Source organism: Chelonia mydas, chromosome 11 (genome assembly GCF_015237465.2).
Source record: "Chelonia mydas isolate rCheMyd1 chromosome 11, rCheMyd1.pri.v2, whole genome shotgun sequence".
NCBI lineage: Eukaryota > Metazoa > Chordata > Testudines > Cheloniidae > Chelonia > Chelonia mydas.
In genome coordinates this window covers 50,814,930-50,836,393 of record NC_051251.2, presented here as the reverse complement: position 1 = coordinate 50,836,393, position 21,464 = coordinate 50,814,930, and the positions used below count along the sequence as shown (strand labels likewise).

The 21,464-nt window shown below is 38.5% G+C and overlaps 1 protein-coding gene across 1 annotated transcript in view; it reads left to right on the top strand.

The window, feature by feature from the left end:
* Positions 1-21,464, top strand: part of COL5A2 (collagen type V alpha 2 chain) — a 165,101-nt gene that overhangs the window by 116,912 nt on the left and 26,725 nt on the right. The window contains exons 19-38 of the mRNA XM_037912430.2: positions 1,190-1,288; positions 1,746-1,790; positions 1,895-1,993; positions 3,041-3,094; positions 4,759-4,866; positions 5,578-5,631; positions 6,344-6,442; positions 7,384-7,437; positions 8,695-8,793; positions 8,914-8,967; positions 9,067-9,120; positions 10,596-10,649; positions 11,410-11,463; positions 11,858-11,902; positions 12,403-12,501; positions 13,501-13,608; positions 13,723-13,776; positions 19,931-19,984; positions 20,113-20,166; positions 21,368-21,421. Coding sequence (XP_037768358.1) covers positions 1,190-1,288; positions 1,746-1,790; positions 1,895-1,993; positions 3,041-3,094; positions 4,759-4,866; positions 5,578-5,631; positions 6,344-6,442; positions 7,384-7,437; positions 8,695-8,793; positions 8,914-8,967; positions 9,067-9,120; positions 10,596-10,649; positions 11,410-11,463; positions 11,858-11,902; positions 12,403-12,501; positions 13,501-13,608; positions 13,723-13,776; positions 19,931-19,984; positions 20,113-20,166; positions 21,368-21,421 — 1,395 coding nt within the window. The remainder of the gene's footprint in view (positions 1-1,189; positions 1,289-1,745; positions 1,791-1,894; positions 1,994-3,040; positions 3,095-4,758; positions 4,867-5,577; positions 5,632-6,343; positions 6,443-7,383; positions 7,438-8,694; positions 8,794-8,913; positions 8,968-9,066; positions 9,121-10,595; positions 10,650-11,409; positions 11,464-11,857; positions 11,903-12,402; positions 12,502-13,500; positions 13,609-13,722; positions 13,777-19,930; positions 19,985-20,112; positions 20,167-21,367; positions 21,422-21,464) is intronic.

The window sequence follows — 21,464 nt, the reverse complement described above, 5'->3', positions numbered from 1 at the left end:
GCAGTCTCCCCATCCTCCTTTCCCCCAGAACTGCTCCTCTTCTATATGCTGAATCCCCACAAGTGGTAGGAATATTATTATTCAGTAAAAACATCTCTCTATTAGCTAGGTAGCCAAGCTCAGCAGATGTTATATGTTGTTTATACTGTTGGCAACATTCACAAAACAATTCTCTGGAAACAAGGCTAATACAGCCATCTGTATAATGTATTAGACTAAATTATAATCCTTTTAATGCATGGCAGAAAAATACAGCAATGGCTAAACAAAACAAAGCATCTAAATAAATGTTTGAAAGAGCTGACAAGGGAAGAAGCAATGGGATTTTTTTTTTTTAATGGCAGAGCTACTTTCAGAATTGGATCCTCAGGTTGTGTAAATTGGTAAAGCTGCATTGAGCTCAATGAAGCTATGCAGATTTACACATGCTGAGGAGATGCCCTTCAGTCCTGAAGATACAGTTTTAGTGTAGCATCAGTTAAAAAAGGCAATTGGCCCACAAAAGGATAAAATTGAGGACATACCAGAGTGAATTGCCATACCAGAATAGATCAGTAGTCCATCTAGACTCGTAGGTTTTTTCTGATAGTGGTCATTACTGCATAATACATCTGACCACTTTTGACTATAGCAAGCACAATCAGTGCCTACCATATTCCTGTGTTTAATTCTTTGTTAATATTAAGTGTTTGTATCAATACAGTCCTGTAGCAGTGAGCTCCACGGGTTAATTTATACTGTGAGAAGAAGCATTTCTTCTTATCAATTCTAATTTACATAAAGTTTTAAGTCTCAGCTGCAAACAGTGCAAACAAAGACTATAAAATCAACCAATATTGACATGTTGATGGGGTTTTTTTGTATGGGTTTCTTTCTGTTGTGCTTTTCCCCCGTAATATGTTGGTGGTGTGTTTTGGATAAATTATACTTGCTACCATGCTGTTTCTCCTCCAAAAGAAAGGTACTTTGTTTATGTATAGACTAGGGGGCAAATTGTGGTTTCAGTTTCAATGCTATAAATCCAGGCAGAATTAGGTTCTTATATGTGCAATACGTTTTCCTAATATTGAAGTATATGTGAGCTTCGGTCCCATTGCTATCTATTCCATGCACTATTCCCTGTTAGTTATTATGTGCTGCTTTTAAAAAAAAATTCAATAACTGATTGTTTTCTCTTGTGAAACATTAGGGTGAAGCAGGTCCAACGGGTGCACGTGGCCCAGAAGGTCCTCAGGGACAAAGGGGTGAAACAGGGCCATCAGGTCCAGCAGGTTCACAAGGTCTTCCTGTAAGTTCATCAGACTTCGGATGCTTGTTTCACTGATTGCCTGCACACTGTCTACCTGAAGCCAGTGGTACCTTACTACTGTAAGAGTTCCAGAAGTATTTTTAGAAAGGAAAGACTTGTCTTCACGTTATTTGTATTAAAAATATCTTTTAGATAGATAACTAAAAAACACTTGCAATTAAATGTTACACAGGCTGATGGAAACTGTGACCCTTCAAGCACTTATGCTCCAGCTTAACTTTAAGCAAGTGAATAGTTCCATGGAATTTCATGCTTAAAGTTAAGCACGCATGTTTGCAGAATCAGGGTCAAATAGTGAACTTTTGCACTGTCTACATACTAGCCTTTATTATCTGCTCCTGAGAGGAGGCACAAATACGTGACTGACAATATATTTTCATTCCTCCATTGATATGCTCATTAGAATTTGTTATAATGATCTGTATGCTGTTTTTAGGGGACTGTAGGGACAGACGGTTCTCCTGGTGCTAAAGGCCAAACAGTAAGTAATCAAATCAACTGTATAAGGAATTTTGGTGATGGATTCCTTTTTTAATTTCAGCGTTTCATGCTACGTACCTTTTCACACTAATGTCTCTTTTGTAGGGATCTCCAGGTACTTCTGGCCCACCTGGCCTAGCAGGTCCACCTGGTTCTCCAGGACCTCAAGGCAGTACTGGTCCTCCTGGCATCCGAGGCCAAGCGGTAATAATTTCTTTGTCACCATGGAAATGACCGTATTTAGCAACGATGTAGTTAAGGAAAGATAATGTAGTGATTAGCAATGAGACTTCTTCATTTCCAAGCAATACGATGAAATCAGTAGACTAATGAATAGGAGTGAATATACCAAGACTTGGTTCTCATTAATTCGTTTTATGTGTATTCTGAAATACAGAATTTTCTTTCTTAGGCCCCAGTCTTGAATTTGACTGTGGAGAGGCAGAGACCTGTGCACAAAGCCTCACTGGCTTCAGTGGTCAGAGGCTCATGTGCCTACTTGCTTGGAGTCACCTGTAGAATCAGAGCCTTAATTAGTATTATGAATATGTAATTACAGAGAAACAGACATATTTACAGAAAGCATAAACTATCATAAATGTATTAAAATGTTACTGTAGTTAGTCTCATAGAAGGTAGTAGTTTTCTGATGCCAAACATAGTCCAAAATTATTCAAGAAGTAATTGTGCTTAAATGCTTTATGCTTTTATAAAAATCCTTTATCTCTGAAGTCTTCTGCAAATTAACCATTAGCAATCTGATTTGTTTAATCTTCAGCATATACTCTTTCACAGCATTATCAGCTGAGCAATTTTGGAATAAACCAGTTTTAATGCCACTGAATATAATTACACAGTGAAACAGATAGTCATTTACAAAATGTCAAAAATCTGCAGTACATGGGACAGGCTCTTTGGGCTTCTGAATGTCAGCTGTTGGCCATAACGTGCCCGAGATGGTTTTTAAACTGGACAGGAAAATAAATGACAGTGCTTGGATCAACTTCTAACGTTTTTATTCAGGCAAAAATTCTTACTGAAGTCAATGGACTTTATGGTTGAGTGAGGACTGATTAAGGACATCAGGATCAGGAGCTATTTGGCGTTACCATGTGTGAACAACCTATCTATAGACTAGATTAGCAGAAGTACTGTCACATTTTTCATTTGAAACCACTGTACATAGGTGACTCAGGTAAGGCTGGTTGAATGGTTTGTGCAGATTAATGGTATTAATGTATTTGTTTTCAGGGAGACCCTGGTGTGCCAGGTTTCAAAGGAGAAGCGGGTCCCAAAGGGGAACCAGTAAGTCTTTGAATTTTTTGTAATCAAATCAAAATTAAAAAAAAAGAACGATACGTGCATTGCTGTGCAGACCACAATACTATATTCATTGAGACATATCTAGTATTACCTCTCATTATTGGTTTTGATCTGCAAGTAATGGTCATGGAACACCCTGGTCAGGTTCTGCTGTGAATAAAGGGCAGGATAGGTCCTTTGAATCCATGACAAGGTAAATCCTTCAGCCAGTTATCCCCTGGACTCAAGTTTGAGGAGACCACAGCACAACAAGGAAATACAGCATCCCCTGATGCTTTATTAGCAGCCATGGAATGGATCTCCTCCAACTTCTTGGTCTTGTAAGGAAATCAGTGGTCACAGGTGCTCATGGACACAGGGTTGTGCTCTAACAACAATAAACTTTTTAAGGAAAGATATTAAAAATATGTTGAAAAGAACTGAATGTAGCATAGGTTGGTAGCAATGTAGACCACAGCATCTCACAATCTACTCCAAAGTTGTAATATAAATATTGCATTTGACAAGTGCCCAAGGGAGTCCACATATGAGAACTCTGGAAGAGAAGTAGCAGCTGTCCATCATAAAACTCTGGGCCATGTCCAAAAGGAATGAGCAAAATTAGCTTAATTCAGCTCTGTCCACCCATCAGGGTCCCATTGCTGAGTCAGCAGCACTTTTTGATCAGCAAAATCAAATGATGCTGGTAGACCTGATAGTGTTAGCATGGATGTTTGGCCTCTATTCATAGCTATGAGAAGACAGTCCTCAACATGGCCAGCACCATCTCGGAGCCATATGAAGGCTGAATGAAAAGATTATTAGCTTTAGCAGAGCCAGGTTCAGTTGTAGCTGATTTGGCAATACATTCTTAATATTTTTGCTCTAGTAAATTATTAGAGAGAGGATAGTAGTCAGCAAAGCTGTCAATATTGACAAATCATTTCTTGAACATTGGCTGGACTTACTACAATTTTTTTTGAGGGTGTCTGGAAGAATGTCCTTCTAGAGAGAGGCATTGACAATTTCTGTCAGCTGTGGGGCTGGTAAATCTCAATTCCATCTGTCAAGAATGAAAATTGTGTCAGTATCAGAGCGTCTATGTCATTGAGCCAAAGTCCATCAGGGACGATGGCATGAGGATTCCATGTGCAGAAGCAGTGCAGGATTTACACCAAAGAGATGGCTTGCAGAGAAGAGATCTGCAGGGTGAATCAGACAGAAAAATGTTACTCTTAGTTTACTATTGTGTTGTGTGGATTCCATAACCATACAGGTTCTTTAAATACGGTAATTAAATACTGATTTCCTTAATGCCACTTGCCTAACGATTAATAAATAACACAATGACAAATAATTGGATCCTATACAAGCAGTCAAATGATTATGAGGCACAATGTAGTGCCAAATTTCAGAATTACCATCCATTTATGGATCACTTCATGTTGAAAAAGTAGTTGATAAACATAGAAAAAGGAAAATCTGAATGGGAATAATTACATTTTATAAGTGATTCAAAAAAAAATTTAAAAAAAAATCTAACTACCCAATTTTGTTCTTCATTGTTTGGGAAAATGTTTATGGTTAACGCTGGAAGAAAGAGTAATTTATTGAGCCTTAAAAATAGTTAATTTGCTTTATTCTAAACAAGCAAATATTTTCAATAGGGTCCACATGGTCCCCAGGGTCCCATTGGCCCTGTGGGTGAAGAAGGGAAAAGAGGCCCTCGTGGTGATCCAGGGTCAGTAGGTCCGCCAGGCCCTGTTGGAGAAAGGGTAAGGAAGCCAGAAAAATAATTATATTAGTTAGAGGTGGCCCTCTCTCATGAAAGTCATATCTGACCTGGACCTGAACGTGAGCTCCCTTATAGTTTGGGGCGGGCAGAGACAAACTTGTCTTTAATGACAGTATATTGACAGTTGTGATTTAGCATCGTTTCTTACACTAGTGATTTTATGACCTGATTTCTCTGAAGTGATAGCTCTCTTTTGTAATACACAGTAGGTTCTTCTCAGAAGTGGCCATGCGAGGGTGAGAATATTAAAATGTAGCATTATACCTTCCTCATATTGAGTGTCATTGACTCCACTCTTGTCTTGGGTTTTTTTATTTGGGGAAGGAGAATGAAGCCTGGCATGTTACGTATTACTTTGGAGCTCAGCACATCATTTGGGCACTTGGTGTTTAGATATCACAGTGATAGGCACTTCAGAAATATGACAGATTGATAGCTTTTCCATTGACTAGAACCTTGTTACAGAAATAGTGTCGTTGATTTCAGTGGGGCTACTCACCGAGCTAAGGTGTACCACTCAGCATGAGTGACAGAATCGGAAAGAGGCCCTTAGATATTTGTCACTACAAAAGAATATTTTGAAGGCACAGTAGCCAGTTGGAGGACAAGGATTTTGTAAGAAAATAAACTGAACTCCAAAACCCTATTGAACATCAGATTATTAATAATGATTTATGATATTTTTGCATAGGGTGCTCCTGGTAATCGTGGCTTTCCAGGTTCTGATGGCTTGCCTGGACCAAAGGTAAGCTGATTTGGGCCCTTTTCCTCCCTTTCATGCATAAAAAATATATGCAAAAGAAGATTGTAATAGAAAAGATAGGGAAGCTGTGGGAAGTGAGGAGATCTGCTGAATGTTTGGAGGCAGGGCCAAAGGAAATGCCAAATGACAGTGGGTCAAGTCTTCCAAACATGCTGAGACCAGGGTTCTAAGCAAAAAACATTGCTCTTCCTCTGAGTCTCAGGCCTTCCACTCTCCTTTTATGTCTCCAGCTTGATGCTCTCATGCTTGCATCATGATGTGTAAAAGCCACTGAGCAGTAACTACTTATATTACATTTTACAGTGTCTATTAAGTTAGTATTTGGAGAGGGAAGCATTCCTTGTAAAATAGCTTTCTTGACATCTCCACTGAGAAGCCAGACCGATCCCCTTGTGTGTTGCCTAACAACCATATCGCTTACTGACAAGTGACACAAAGATGTTTTAGTTTATTAGGTCCATCGATTATTACGCTCTAGAAAGAAGTGCAAGAATTCTGAATTCCTTATGTTAATTAACTCTATACAAGAGACCATCTCTAAATAATATTAAGGATTTGGTTCAGAATACTTTGAAACTCCAGTTTTCAAAAATATCGATAGATGCTCTTGATGGAAGATATATGTTTTGCATTTACTTTCTCTTACTCTATTACATCTAACGTCTGACTAATGGTATTTTGATATCTTTTCCAGGGATCTCAAGGGGAGCGTGGTCCAGCAGGTTCTTCAGGCCCTAAAGGAAGCCAGGGAGATCCTGGGCGCACTGGTGAACCTGGCCTCCCAGGTGCCAGGGTAAGGAAATTATAAAAACAACATCATGTCATGAATTTGTATAGCACCTTCCATTCCTGAGGATGGCAATGTACTTTATAGGCAAACTGTTATACAAGCTTTGTTTATAGAAACCAAATACAGGGACCACTTCTTCCACCACTCTAATGCCTTCACCTTTGGAAGAGAAATAGGAAACCTGATTTTGAGTTCAATGGTTCTGCTCATGTGCAAAGTGAGTCACATGAGTATTTGCAGGATCAGAGCCCAAGGACCTGGTTCTGTTCCCCCTGAAGTCAAAGGCAAGAGTCCCATTAACTTCAAAGGGAGCAAGGTCTAGCGGTAAATTAGACATAAACAATGCAGTCCAGAGGAATATAGGTATGTAAAATACGAGGTGTGCAGAAAACATAGGTTGAAAGTCAAATCTTTGTTACATTGATTAATTGTTTTTAATGTATTTGTGTAGTGTATGGTGAGCTGTCATTGAAAGATCCTGCAGAAGAAATGTTTGAGGAGGTTTTGGAATGTCCCATACAAGGAAAAAAAGGAAATTCCAAGCATAAGGAGTGGCATGGAAGAATGGTTGAGAGTGGGAGAAATAAAGGAGATGAACTGGTGGGACGCTTGAGAGGAGTGTAGACAACAAATGGGAGAGTAAATAGGAGGAAAGAAGAGCAGAGATGCAATTAAAAATGAAATTCTGCAGAAACTTTGAAGATGAGGCTGAGGAGCTTGACTTTGATGCAGTAGGGTAAGGGGAAGCCCCTGGAGGGACTCAGAGAGGAGAATAACATGATCTAGTTAAATGACTTTTCATTGGTCATACCATCTGACTGAAAAATATTGCAGTGTAATGTTTCGTTACTGAGCACAATTTCTGAACTCATTTATAATCCTTGCCATATTTTAGGATCATGTACACAGGTTATATCAATTGTTATGTTATCCTATTTTTTTAGGGTCTCACAGGAAATCCAGGTGTTCAGGGTCCTGAAGGAAAACTTGGTCCTTTGGTAAGTAGTTTGTGACTGGGCGTGAGGAGGATCTATATAATTATTGGTCCCTTCAGTTGACACTGCACTCATTTGAAATTCTGCTCTCCTTGAAATTAGCCTTTTACTAATCCATGATTTTATAGTCTCTCAAGGTGCATAGGTCCTTCTAAATGCAGGCAATTGGAAGGCATTTAACATCTAAATGAGCCCGTGCAAATCATTTTCATTAGGCTTTATGTATGTTGCAGTATATGCTGAGAGTTGGCTATCCCAAGGAATTTAAACATTTGTGAGCTCAGGTTTGTTGGAAAGAAATATTTTTTACGTAATTCCAATAATTACTAGCTAGCTCCAATGAGTCTGTCTATAATTGCATTGAAGATGTTTGAAAGCTAGAATTGTCTCTTTGACATATACTTCAAAGACATTTTTAATGGAACATCCACAATGGGAAAAATAAAAGAAAGAAGAAATAAAGTAGAATATATAAATATTGTTCAGGTGCTATTATGACTGTAAGTGAATAACAATATAAATGCTAAAGGTTAGAACATTTTAATATTTGAAAGGCTAGGTTAACATTGGATTATCCAACCTGAAAATGAAAAATTCTAGCACTAAGTTTCACTGTTGGATACACTAGAGTTCAAGTATCAGAGGGGTAGCCGTGTTAGTCTGGATCTGTAAAAGCGGCAAAGAGTCCTGTGGCACCTTACAGACTAACAGACGTATTGGAGCATAAGCTTTCGTGCGTGAATACCCACTTCGTCAGATGCATGTAGTGGAAATTTCTAGAGGCAGGTATAAAAACCTGCCCACTACATGCATCTGACGAAGTGGGTATTCACCCACGAAAGCTTATTCTCCAATATGTCTCTTAGTCTATAAGGTGCCACAGGACTCTTTGCCGCTTTTACTAGAGTTCAAGTAATCCATTTTTCGATACTCTTGTACAAGTCCTCTTTCCTATCTGTTCCTTCCTTTTCATAGATGACTATCAGGCAAACAGCACAGAGCCAGCCAATTATTGAGCTCTAACAGAATAGACCTATTCAGTACTTCGATACCATTTTAAGGCAACCATTCCCTCAATATAGCCTAAGGGTCCAATCCAGCTCCTATTAAAATAAAGTGAAAGACTTCTGTTGCCTTCATTAGGCTCTGGATCAGGCCCTGATAGAAGTGGGAGTTAGCTTTTTATTGGTGAACAAAAGTTTATGGGAATACAGTGAAGAATATTCATAATGTGATGTAATAAATGGTTTATATTTCTAGGGTGCGCCAGGAGAAGATGGACGTCCAGGCCCAGCAGGCTCAATAGGAATCAGAGGTCAACCAGGCAGCATGGGCCTTCCTGGGCCAAAAGGCAGCAGCGTGAGTACAGTGTCTGCTAATCGGTATCTAATTATCTAGCTTGCCTTAGTTTCAGAGCTAAATATATTTTTAGATGGATGAAAATATTGGGTAATTATAGCAACTTTCCCCACAAATTAGGGTGATCCTGGAAAACCTGGAGAAGCGGGTAATGCTGGCGTCCCAGGGCAGAGAGTGAGTATCATTGTTATTCTTTATATTGATTACACAAAAATATGTTTATTTGTCCTGTGTGCACTATACAATTCCTCTTTATTTGTTGTTTCACTGTAGGGTGTTCCTGGCAAAGATGGTGAAGTTGGTCCTTCTGGTCCTGTTGGTCCACCTGTGAGTCAGTTTTGCAATATACAGGATTATCTGTCTGTCTTCTTATATTGTACCCATCATTGTACTTTCTGAGCAGTCCCCAAGAGTAAAAGTGACAGTAAAAGTGTTTTTCTTTATTGATTTAGAGACCATTGCCATTGTGCACTGATTTTTGCCAAATAAAGTCAAAATTCATTCTGTTGCTCTTTAAAGCAATCTGTAAATTGTTGATTTATTTTTAATTTCAGCTTCATTAAGGTCAAATCAGTTTAACATTATCCCTAGAAAAAATACAAGGGTTTTGTAAAGTCTACATATTCTCATCCTTTTGCCTTTCTTCCCCAGTAGTGGTGTATATATTTCTTAAATAAACTTTTACATTGAAAAGAGAGAATATTTGAACTTATGTTGTACCCCTCCCACCTTTTTCCCCTCACCTTGTGCTCTATTTTGGATAATTGATTCTGCCACCCATACTCGTCTTACTGTATTAATGAAAAATTACCACTTAGCTAGTCGTATTGGTTCTAATGGGACTACTTGTTCAGTAAGGTACTGTTTGCTGTGAGTAAGAGTGGCGGAATCTGGCCCTGGATTAATTTAATGTTGAATATTTAATTACTTTATCAAATAAAAATAATGGTCTGAATAACAACACACCATTAGAGTTCAAATTCCAGATGAAACATTACTCGAATAATCTGTCCAGCTGTTTAGCTGCATGTGTCAAAGAGAGTTAAGAGAATTTTTGAATTTGTTTTTTTCAAATATGTAAACACCTTCAGATTTTTATTAACCTCCTGAGAAAGGACTATATGTTAACATTTTCTGCTGTTTTCTTCAGTGCTAGAAAGACATGTGTATACAGCATATTACAATTGAATTCTGTGTATTTTCTCCAGCTGCTTTTCTGTTGTTGAAATGTTGATTAATGAGCCTCACAAGTGAAAAATGCCTACAAAGAAAAATGTATTGTACTCTTCAAGTAAATATGAAAAAATATCTATTTATCTATCTATCCATCTATCAGTTTACATTTGCATAGGCTTCCAGTTGTCTTGTTTAACACCTGTTGATTCCAAAGACACAAATATATTACAAATATACAAAAAATATACAATTTCAAGAATCAACTTCTATTATGTACACTAAAAGAGGTATATATCTCTATTAAAATTTCTACTATCACGCATTTTAAAAATTGCAAGGGACAAAATTCTCAGCTAATGTAAATAGATGCAGCTGTCTTGAGTCCAGTGGAACTGAGTTCATTTATAGCAGCAGTTAATTGAGCTCAGGATCTTAGAAAGGTACTATCTGGTCTTGACTAAATTTCATTTTTCAATTGAAATGGTATAAGTAATAGTAATAAGAAGAAGAAGAAGAAGAAAAAAGTAGGAAACGTAATCTTTTCCCGTGAGTACAATCAGGCAGAGAACATGTAGGTGGAATCTGGCCATGTCCCTATAGTGTACAGTTTTTTTTCTTTTGTCTAGGGTCTAGCAGGAGAAAGAGGAGAACAAGGCCCTCCAGGTCCTACAGGCTTTCAGGTATGTGTAACATGAGTTCTTTTACATAAATAAATCACACCTCCTTTTTTTCCTTGTAATCTACAGAAATTTGATAAAGTGATGTTAAGCAAAGGTCTTCAGAATTTCTCAGACTAATTAGCACATCTCATGCACTATCCGCAGCTACATTATTAGCTATATTAGTTTTTGTTAAAAACGGTTAAATACCATTTCTGTATGCCATGGATCATTGGCACCCAAGGAGCCCTCTTAGGTTTGTCGGAATTGAAGATTTTCAAAGCCAACTGGTATCCAAGAGTTGAACAAATCAATGGCTTTGATAGTCAAACCACTACCTCTTTGTATAGAAAGGTCTTATACATCTGCACCGTACACTCCTATTACATGTATAAATAAAGAGATGCTGTCCTCTCCTTTTATTATGGAGGGAAACAGTTTGATGCTTGGTTTCAGAGTAGCAGCCGTGTTAGTCTGTATTCGCAAAAAGAAAAGGAGTACTTGTGGTACCTTAGAGACTAACCAATTTATTTGAGCATAAGCTTTCATGAACTATAGCAGTGCTCACGAAAGCTTATGCTCAAATAAATTGGTTAGTCTCTAAGGTGCCACAAGTACTCATTTTCAGTTTGATGCTTGTGTATCTGTACTTATCTAATTACTTCTGTTGGGATCTTTGAAGACATGATCCAGTGTATATATGAAGACACAGGTCTTATTCTTGGTGTCCTATTTAAATTCTTCCAGATACACAATGACCTTTCAATTTATTTTCTTTCAGGGTTTGCCTGGGCCACCAGGTCCTCCAGGGGAGGCAGGAAAACCTGGAGATCAGGTAACTTCTTTTGTAACTTAGTGAGTGTTTGCCAAGTTTTTCTTGCTTAATAAAATGATTTTACCTTCTTCTCCTATTTGATGTATTCACTTTCCAGTCCTCCAGGGGCTAGGTTCTCCCACTCTGACACATAATGAGTAATATCCGCAAAACGTCTGTGATGACTACTGATTGAATAAGATCCTACTCAGCATGAGTAATGGTAGCAGAATCTGGTCCTCTGACTGCATTAGATTATCTCTGTTCAGCATGGAAAATCTGCATTCAGAACCAGCCATTGACATTCAGACTGCTTAGAACTACTGGAATGAAAATGTTATCCTCTTGTTTTCTATACCTACCAGCATGTAGTATATAACGTTTTCCTTCCAACTTGTCTTTCTTTTCTCACCAGGGCGTTCCTGGAGATCCTGGAGCTGGAGGTCCATTAGGTCCAAGAGTAAGTATTTTCCCCAAGTATTGGCCATTCCTAGCAAGCCTCTCAGGTTCCATTATGATGCTGATACACTGGGCAATCTTGAAACATATAATTTAGCACATTTGTGCGTCAGTTTGTCTGTTAGTAAAATGATTATAAAAATATATCCATTTTTACCCACAGTTGGTGCTATGCAGCTAATCAATAACAATATGCTCGTAGTCCTCAGTATTCTTGTGAAGCTCTGTTAAATAATGTTTGTAATGCATTTTGAGATCTTTGGATGGAAGGCACTCTATGCTGCATATGTACTTATTATAGTAGTGTACTATTTTATGCACCTCAGAAGAGTCTTTTATTATGGCTAAAAGAATATACATGGGTTTGTTGTTTGTTCAGCTCAGCATAAGCCATTTCTGAGCAGAAGCTCTCTAGTGCAATAGTACCGCATGTGTAATTGATTTGTTTCTGCCGAATGGATCTGCGTATGGCTGGATATTTCACATATAGCTGTTTTATAGGGAGAACGTGGCAATCCAGGGGAGAGAGGAGAACCAGGGGCAGCAGGACTTCAGGGTGAAAAGGGTATGGCTGGAGGTCACGGTCCTGATGGTCCAAAGGTAAATTACACAGGAAATGTGTATTCATTTAGTGATTTTATTTAAGATTTTGTTCAGCTGCAATGTTCTCAAGAGAGAGGCATCTTGTCCTCCTGGAGCCTTCAGGAAAACAGTAGTCTTGCAATGTTAATGAAAGATATTCCAGTAGATTCCAGTAGAATAACACTAATATAAAGAAGGACACTAAAATATTGTTGAGAAATCAGAATTTTCATTCCGTGTATACAGACAAAGCTCCTTAAAATACAGGACTAAACATTTCTTAAAACTACCAGTGTGGTTTGCCTGTTTCAGTAGAACAGTATGAAACCATTTATGTAATATAGCACACTCAGTGGTGCTGCCTTTGTTCGGAGAATCTTGCCTATTTACAGTAAGTAACTGGGCAGCCCATATTGTTGCTATGGATACTTTGTGCTGCTCCACCAACACAGAGTAGCCCTGAGGCTGGTGTAGTTGGCCAGGAGAGAATCCCTTGGTAGTATAGAGCTGCCATAGCAGACCCTGTACCACCATGTTCTTTACAGAGGACGTAAGGGGCACAGCTTGGAGGAAAGAGAGCACAACCAGGACGTCCCTGCCCTGGACAATCCCCAAGTCCGATAATTGGCCATTGGCAGCTAGTGTAATGAATACTGATCTTATTTATTCCATGGAACCTGTCCACCATACAAGGATTCAGTTTGAGAAGGTTGCCTAGAGCCACTTCAGCATCCCTCCTACATCCCACACTCCCGCAGCCCCATCCATTCATGCAACCAAGATTCATGACTAGTTTTTTCAAAACATGGGTGATAAATTCTAAAATCATTTAATAATTCAGCTCTGCAACTTTGTTTCCTGAAAAATGTTTGGATATGAACAAGAAAGAAGTTTAAGAGAAAATTGTTACTTGCAAGTGTTCTCCAGAGGCATACTCATAAGCACAGATGGTTCTTCACTCTAAAGACAAAGAGACCTCAACTTAATAGGAAGTAATTTGTTTTTTATTCATTTCAGGGTAGTCCAGGCCCCACTGGGACTCCTGGTGATCCAGGTCCTCCAGGTCTTCAGGGTATGCCTGGAGAAAGAGGTATTGCTGGAACTCCTGGTCCCAAGGGTGACAGAGTAAGTCTGTTTATCATTGCTCCTTTAAATACTAAACAGAAGTACATCTCTCTTGATAATTCTGTAGTTGCACTGATATATAAATGACTTGGACTTTCTGGATACTCTCCATAGGGTGGTGTAGGGGAGAAAGGCTCTGAAGGTACAGCTGGCAATGATGGTGCAAGAGTAAGTAAATCCATTGCTCCTCTTAGAAATAGCTCCAAGTAATGGAGCTCCTAAGCAAGATAATGTTTCTCAACTCCAAAAACAAACTATATTCAGCATCTAGATAATATGGGTTATCAATTAGTTCCAGGAATTTAGAATATATGTTTGGAATGGAGAGGTGAGAACAGATCTTATCTCATCTTATCTTATCAGGAGTGTCTTCCCCACTGAAAGATACTGCAGAAAGGCAAGACACAGTTTAGAAAGATTAGGGACCCATTTTTACCCTTGACAATACCTATGCAACAACTTTTGAAGTCAGTGAGACTTGTGCATGCCGGTCTTTTTTTTAACTAGTTTTGCTCATTAATATATTTACACATACAAATAGAACTATCATTTACAGAGTGCAAAAATGCATGATATTTAAGCATGAGTACATTTCAAAATTGAGATTCAGTAGCAAATAGGAAGTTCATGCTAGTTCCATCATGCAGTCTGAAAGGTGTAGGCCTTAGAAAATTAAAACATAGTTAAAGTCCTTAGATATATAATAATAAATAATTGTTAAAAAAGGCACTCATACAGTTTTAAGCAAGCGGCAGACACCACTGATGTGGTTGACTTAAGGTACTCGCTCTACACACACACACACACACATCACACATCATTGGAAAGCTTATTATATCTACTTTAAGATGCAGTACGATGTGGAGCTCTCACATGGTGCTGTCACCATAGAAATGGGGAAAAACAATGATACCATCAAAACATTTAAATGACTGCTTTGAAATATTTGCGTTCTTTTCTATTAGTTTCATGACTCTATGTACTATTTCAAGACATAAAATTGGATTTCTTTGTGACCTCAAAGCATCACAACAGCAATCTAAAGGGTAAAAGAAAATCTAATAATAAATTTGTACAGATATCATTTGAATGTAATAGTGCTGGTGACATTTCTAGTCAACATCAGTATCATCAACTTGTTCCTCAGTGTGATCTCTGTCCAGAGTGCGTGGATTACTACAGTCTTCGTTGTGTTGGCATGTACACAGTTCTGTGCAGGGAAGATTGTTACGACTACCAGACCCTGTTGATTGTGCAGCAACTGCTGCTGGATCAAATAAGGTCTTGTAGAAGCTCAGATGCCATGGGCCCTTGAAGAATACAGGGAGTAGTTTATCATTCAATTTTTCCACCATGTTGCAATGGCGATCCAATATCCAATTTACCTATGTGCAGAGACTTCCAAATCTTTGTTTGCCACTATGCTCTTTTGTCATGGTCTTCAAAACTTTCCTTGCATAGTGGGAGTTTGGCCAGTGACTTGTCCTTTTTGATGGGTAGGACCAAGCAATTCAGGTCTCTGTGGGTCTCTTTTTCTTTCTTGCTCTGATCATGCAACACTGCTGCAAACTTCCTTATTGCGGAAATGGGGCTTGTTCATCACTTTCTCCCAGTTTGGCAAGGTCTCTGAAGCAGTAAGTTCCCTTTGTTTTAACAACATTAAACACAGATTTTTTCCACCCAATATCATTAACAGGGATGACACAGAGTCGCTCCCTGTTAATGCATGTACAGCAGGAAGTATGTTGCAGAAGTCAGGAGTAAGTGTGTCACAAATTGCATGCAGAGGCCTGATGTGATGCTTGTCAATTGTGTTGGTAATGAGGCCTGTTTCAATCCACGTTATGTATGTGTTCCACTTTTAGAAAATAGTGCACAGCAGGGACCAAGACATCTGTATCACGTGACTTAATTACTAGCGTTCAGAAGCATCCTTGTGTCTGCTTCCTCTTGAGTACTATACAAGTCTTGGGCTTCTTCAACACTTCTATTGGTGATGGACTTTGGTACTTCTCCGTTGGAAAAGCCTCCACCAAGAGGGAGTGTTTGTGTTGGGTCTGCTCCCTAGGTGCAATTTGAATCATATATTCATAGATGAATTTTACAAGTGATTGATTAAATGGATGCTACATTTAGAAACTTTTTCCATACGGGCACAGGACATCCATCCGTTACCTGGTATTTCTTGCATTCAATCATAGAACCTGTCCAGCACTGGCTTTCTACAGTTTTCACAGAGTTACTGTTGTCATATCTGTCAAATACTTTAATTACAGATGTAGCTTTATCAAATCCTTTTAGGACCTGCCTCAAGTAGTCAGCAGCTGATTCACTGAATTTGTGGAAATTGTCTCAAGCCATCATTTGTATGACAGTCCAGCCACGCAAAGCACAGTTGAATTACTTACCTGCAAGCATTTGATCTGCAGTACAAGCTGCATACACATGTGATTCAACAAGGTCTAGCAACCCTACATCTCCACAAAAATTCCCAATACATGCAACAAAACAGCAAAGGGTATGTATTATATTGGTGCCAAGTTCATTTGGAGAGTCCATTTCACTTGCTGAGCAACAGCATAGAGCTGCCGACTTTTGATCTGAGTGGCATGCTGCTCTCCTAGAACAGCTGGTATTTCCTTTCATTTGATGATTGTAGTATAGACTGTGGCCATGTCAGGTAGTTTGGCATCCACAATAGGTGCCTGTGGAACTGTCATGTAGATGCTTTTCATGTAGATGCTTTGGTGCAAGCTTGTGATTGAAACTGGTCCAACACTGAATGTTAACTATATCAACATCATCAAGGCAGTAGTTTTCAAAGACACCAGGAGAGATCTTTGACAGCATTCATGTGTAGGTGAGGAGTTAATTTTCTCAAGTACTTTTTCATGGATGTGTTCTAGGTATTTCAAATGCTGCACACTGCATAAGAGACTCTGATTGTTCATGGAGAGTAAATGACTTTTCTTTCCCATGCTTGTGGGTTATTTCTTGTGATGCTGGACTATCTGCAGACTGTTCTTGAAATACCACATTTGCCATGGAATGGAAGGTATTATTTCCATCAGTAGTCTCTATGCTGATGTCTATATTATCATGTCCTTCATGGATGAGATTTGCACCAGCATGAAGTGGTACAATTCTATTTGGAATGAACTCACCTCCTTGGTGTCTTTCTACTTCCGTTTTTGCAGCACTAGTGATGAGCTGCCTCAGCTCATCATAACTGATACAGAATCCATGAGGGTGTAGTGTGTCAATTCAATTGCAAGACCCAAACTCATGGTGCAGCTGTGCAGGAAGGCTTATGTGTAAAGGTGTGATAATTTTGGAACTTCTGAATACATGTGCTCCTCATTTGAGAGGCCCCTTTGAATGTCTTCTGAAGGATAATACCCATTGCTTGCTGAATGATATGTCTCTTTATTTATTAACCAAAGGACAAATTCCTGGGGCACAGAAGTAGTTGATCTCTGTAAACTATAATCACCTGGCTTTGGATTATATATTCTGAGGCTTTCATTTTGGCTATTTCAGACCGAAGGATTGAAGCGGCATTATACAAAACCACTTGTTCGTTTGAAAGCTGTTCATCAGAGCTACTCGTCTCAGGAACATCCACAAAACATTTGGGCGACTTAAGTTTCTGCTTCAGATTACTAGCAGCTTGGATAGCATCAGCTAATTTTACTGCACTTCATAGAACAATGACAGACTTGCCTTGTCCGTGCTGTGCATGGAATGAAATTTCAGAACCATAGTGTTTTTCTAATCTTGCCTGTAATTTGCTCCTGGAATAGCCTGCAGTTTCTACATCTAAGGGAAGTAAGGCTTTACATCTTTTTGTAGCAGCTAGGATAGGAGAAGAGCCTTCTTGTTGTACATATGGTCATTGTCTATCTCTTCAATCAGCTGATAAAATGCTGTCATAAGGTGACTGTATTGTTGCAGTGTAACTAGATGGTTCTGCTTTAAGATTTATTTTACTCAAGTCGGAAGAAAGGCATTTCTGAAAGCAAGCCATTTGATAGAGTATTGGTGGCATATCATCTAAACTAGAAAACTCATCCAGGAGCCCCCAATACAGTTTATCTTTCCTCGCTTCTGTTGCCGGAAACACAGAATTCTGTCCAGCATGGGTGGCTTTTGACCATTTTGCATTGTTTTGATTTTCTTGACAAATAACAATTTTTTCTACATTTATAGAGTCTTTTTCTCCATGATGTAAGTGTTAAAGAGCTTATATCCTCCATGTCGTCATATACTGTAACTTCCCAGTAGAGGTAACATTCCCAAAGTATATTGTTAGCATTACCACTACCACCATTTTTCATTTTGTACTAGTATACAGACCGTGCTAAATTAGATATCAATTAGATCTATATGTTAGTATCAAAATTTCCATTTTTGTTTAGGGAGCCACTTTGACTGGAGCCCAGTATTAAGCTGTGTGTTGTCATCTCTAATACTGATCTGTGCATAAGTGTCACTGAATTAAATGTCAGGTTTCAGAGTAGCAGCCGTGTTAGTCTGTATTCGCAAAAAGAAAAGGAGTACTTATGGCACCTTAGAGACTAACCAATTTATTTGAGCATAAGCTTTCGTGAGCTACAGCTCACTTCATCGGATGAAGTGAGCTGTAGCTCATGAAAGCTCATGCTCAGATAAATTGGTTAGTCTCTAAGGTGCCACAAGTACTCCTTTTCTTTTTACTGAATTAAATCTGGTTTTAGAATATTTCAGAGTCTGGTACTGCATGCATAGGCAATTGCCTACCATGCAGACTAGATGCTACATTGTATGTACAAAAGCTTACAGCTGGAGAATCTTTACATTAGGAATTTACGTACAGTTTTGTATCTACTCACTAAGCAATACGAGCCGTGGGCATGAAATCTATTGCTACTGGTGTGCAACCTTCAGTGTGAGACTGATCTGGTCAGCAAATTTCAGTTGAAAATATAGAAAACTGGTATAAACGCTTGTGAGATACTTTGACAATTAAGAATATGTAGTGTGAAAACATTTTATGTTAGTATATTGCAAAATGTTGATATTCTGCCACATGTTAAACAGATTCATCATTTCTGAAAAAAGATACCTGCCCATACAAAACCAATAAAAATATTTTTATACATTGTCATTTGGTAGCTTTGGCCAATAAAAGCCACATTACAGTGTTGAAATGATCTTAAACAGTAAAAACTATCGTCATAGTGATGTTGTAGTGTTTCTGGAACTGTGCAAAAAATGACATTTTCTCATTTTGGGTTCCATTGTTTCACCTTGTCTACAGGCTTATGACATCATTTGACAGCTCCACTTCATATCTTATCTAAACATACACACAATAAGCTTTCAAATGATATATGGTGTGTTTTTGGTATTGTTTGAGTACATTAAACTCCAAAAGTAGGGCCCTTTTTGGGGAATTGCTGCACGCCTATTTGGGGCAGTGATCAAGTAAGTGTGAGTATGATGAACTAACTTCTAGATCCTTCTGCTGAAACACTTTTGCAGATAACCTGTCAGTGGAGCATTGACAGTGATCAAATAGCTTTTCATTTTTAAATTTTCAGTGTACTTATGTATCACGTGACACAGATAGCAGTGAAGCATTGTGGTATAAGGAGTTTTTATTACAGACAAATAATTTGACATTCTGCTTCCAGTGAAGGAATATCATAATTGGTGTATTTAAGTATTCATAAAGGATATCTGGCTATTGTTGCAGGGTCATTAAATGTAGGTAATAGATTGGTCGGGGTGGAGAAATAGCTTGAAATCAATTATCCTATATGTCATACAAAAGGGAAAAAGGACATTTTTCAGGAGAGGTTGGTTGATAGGAATGAATGAGTCTTCATAAGTAATGGCTTTTTTTTCTTTAAAGAGTTAAGCACTTGGTAACAAGGAAGTGCAGAGGTCTGGCTGGCCTCTGTGCAAATGAGACAAAAGGTCTTTCTTCATTTCCTCCTGAAAAGAGAAAATAAAGAAAGGACTTTTTGATCATTAGGCCTTCTTCATAAATACTATGTAAAGGAAAAAAATAAAGTCAGTCCAGAAAGAGCAGGGTTTTTAAGTGTGGACTGTATGGCTATGAAACGGAAGATAGTAGGTGTGTCTCAAAGAACAGGGTTACTTAGGCTGCAAGTACTAAATTAAAGCAAAGACCAAACAGAATTTCAAGGGTAAAGGGGAGGAATTTCAAGAATGCAAAAATGCAGAAGGAAACATTAAAATAAAATAAGTCTTGACCCTGGGAATTCTGAATCTTTACTCTTCTCACTGAAACATCTCCTATTGTTGTGTTCAACAGGGTCTTCCAGGTCCAATAGGTCCAATGGGTCCAGCAGGTCCCACTGGTGAAAAGGTAATAGGATTTTTATACAAAGCTAGTTGGCATTTGAATTCTCCTAATAAAACCACATGTTATTTTTGTATTTGCTGCTATTCTGTTAAGTTATTTTGGAAATAACAACCTGTTAACTTTATTTAAAGGGTGAACCTGGTCCTCGAGGCTTAGTTGGCCCCCCAGGCTCCCGTGGAAATCCTGTGAGTAAACATCTCTGTCTTCTTCATACCCAGTGTTACCAAATCTCATTATGGGGCTGATATTTAACAGCATTTGTCATTGTTCATTGAATGCGGTCTCTAGTTATTTCTCTTTCCTGCTTTTATTCTTTCATCTTCCCCTCCTCTTTTCCTTGCACCCTTCAAAATACCAAATGGCTCTTCAGACATAACCTGCAGTTCTTGCCTTGCTACCGTGAACCCATAAAACTAACTGCAGCTGCAGACATTCAGATCTCATTCATCTGGTCATAGATGTCAGGGTAACCTGACAACAGAGCTACTGTAGCTTTTCTTAAATCTGAAAACCTTGTGCCATATGCTCATTATTTTAATTACATGAGCCTTTTTTTAAAGCATACCCCTAACATTTTACTATATTTATGTAAGTTAAGGAGGAGGAGGGATGAAAAGAAGTATAATAATTCCAATTACATCATATTGTCCATTTCAGCATATTTCAGAGCTGGGGTTATTTTTGATTATCTGGGCATTATGGTCCCAGTCCCAGGGTCTGGCCATGGAGGTGTCACTGCAAAGGGGGTACCTTTGCACTCCCCAGTCCCTGATCCTGCTGGGGGTTAATTCAGCCCCTATCTTAAATTATAGCACATCATTACAAGTGTAAATTAGAGCAATCATTACACCACCTGGGGAGTGCTGGCAGTCAGCAACATTCAGGCGCTCCCCTTCTCCCTTAGCCACACATAGTAAGGAATCCTCAGCTGTGTGCTTATGGTACTTTACAGCCCCTTTGGCTCCATAATTTTGGAATCACATGGGTAATGAAACTAACATCTATTTTTATTCCAATCTAACGAAATGGAATAATAGATCACATAAAATGTATACATTAGGCCAAATTCTGCTATCAATTACACAACAACAGAGAGCTGAATTTGGCCTACTGAGTTATTTAGTTACATGTGTACCTCAGCTGGCTATTTTGTTAGTTTTAGAAGGATGTATTTCCAAAGGTATTTTACTTAGCCTTCCTAGTTATACCACATGACTCTTCTTAAAAACCCAGTTGTGCGATTATAGTTAATATAGTACGTATGTCATTATAATTATAACAGGAAATTGTTTACATCCATTCTTCTGCACTTCTGTATAGGTTATACTCCATACAACAAGCCTTTTATACCACCTGAAACATAACCATTCTTAATTTCTTCACCAGGGTTCCCGTGGTGAAAATGGCCCAACTGGTGCTGTTGGTTTTGCTGGTCCTCCGGTATGTGTCGTATGATTCTAATCCATTTCCTTTCATCATAAAC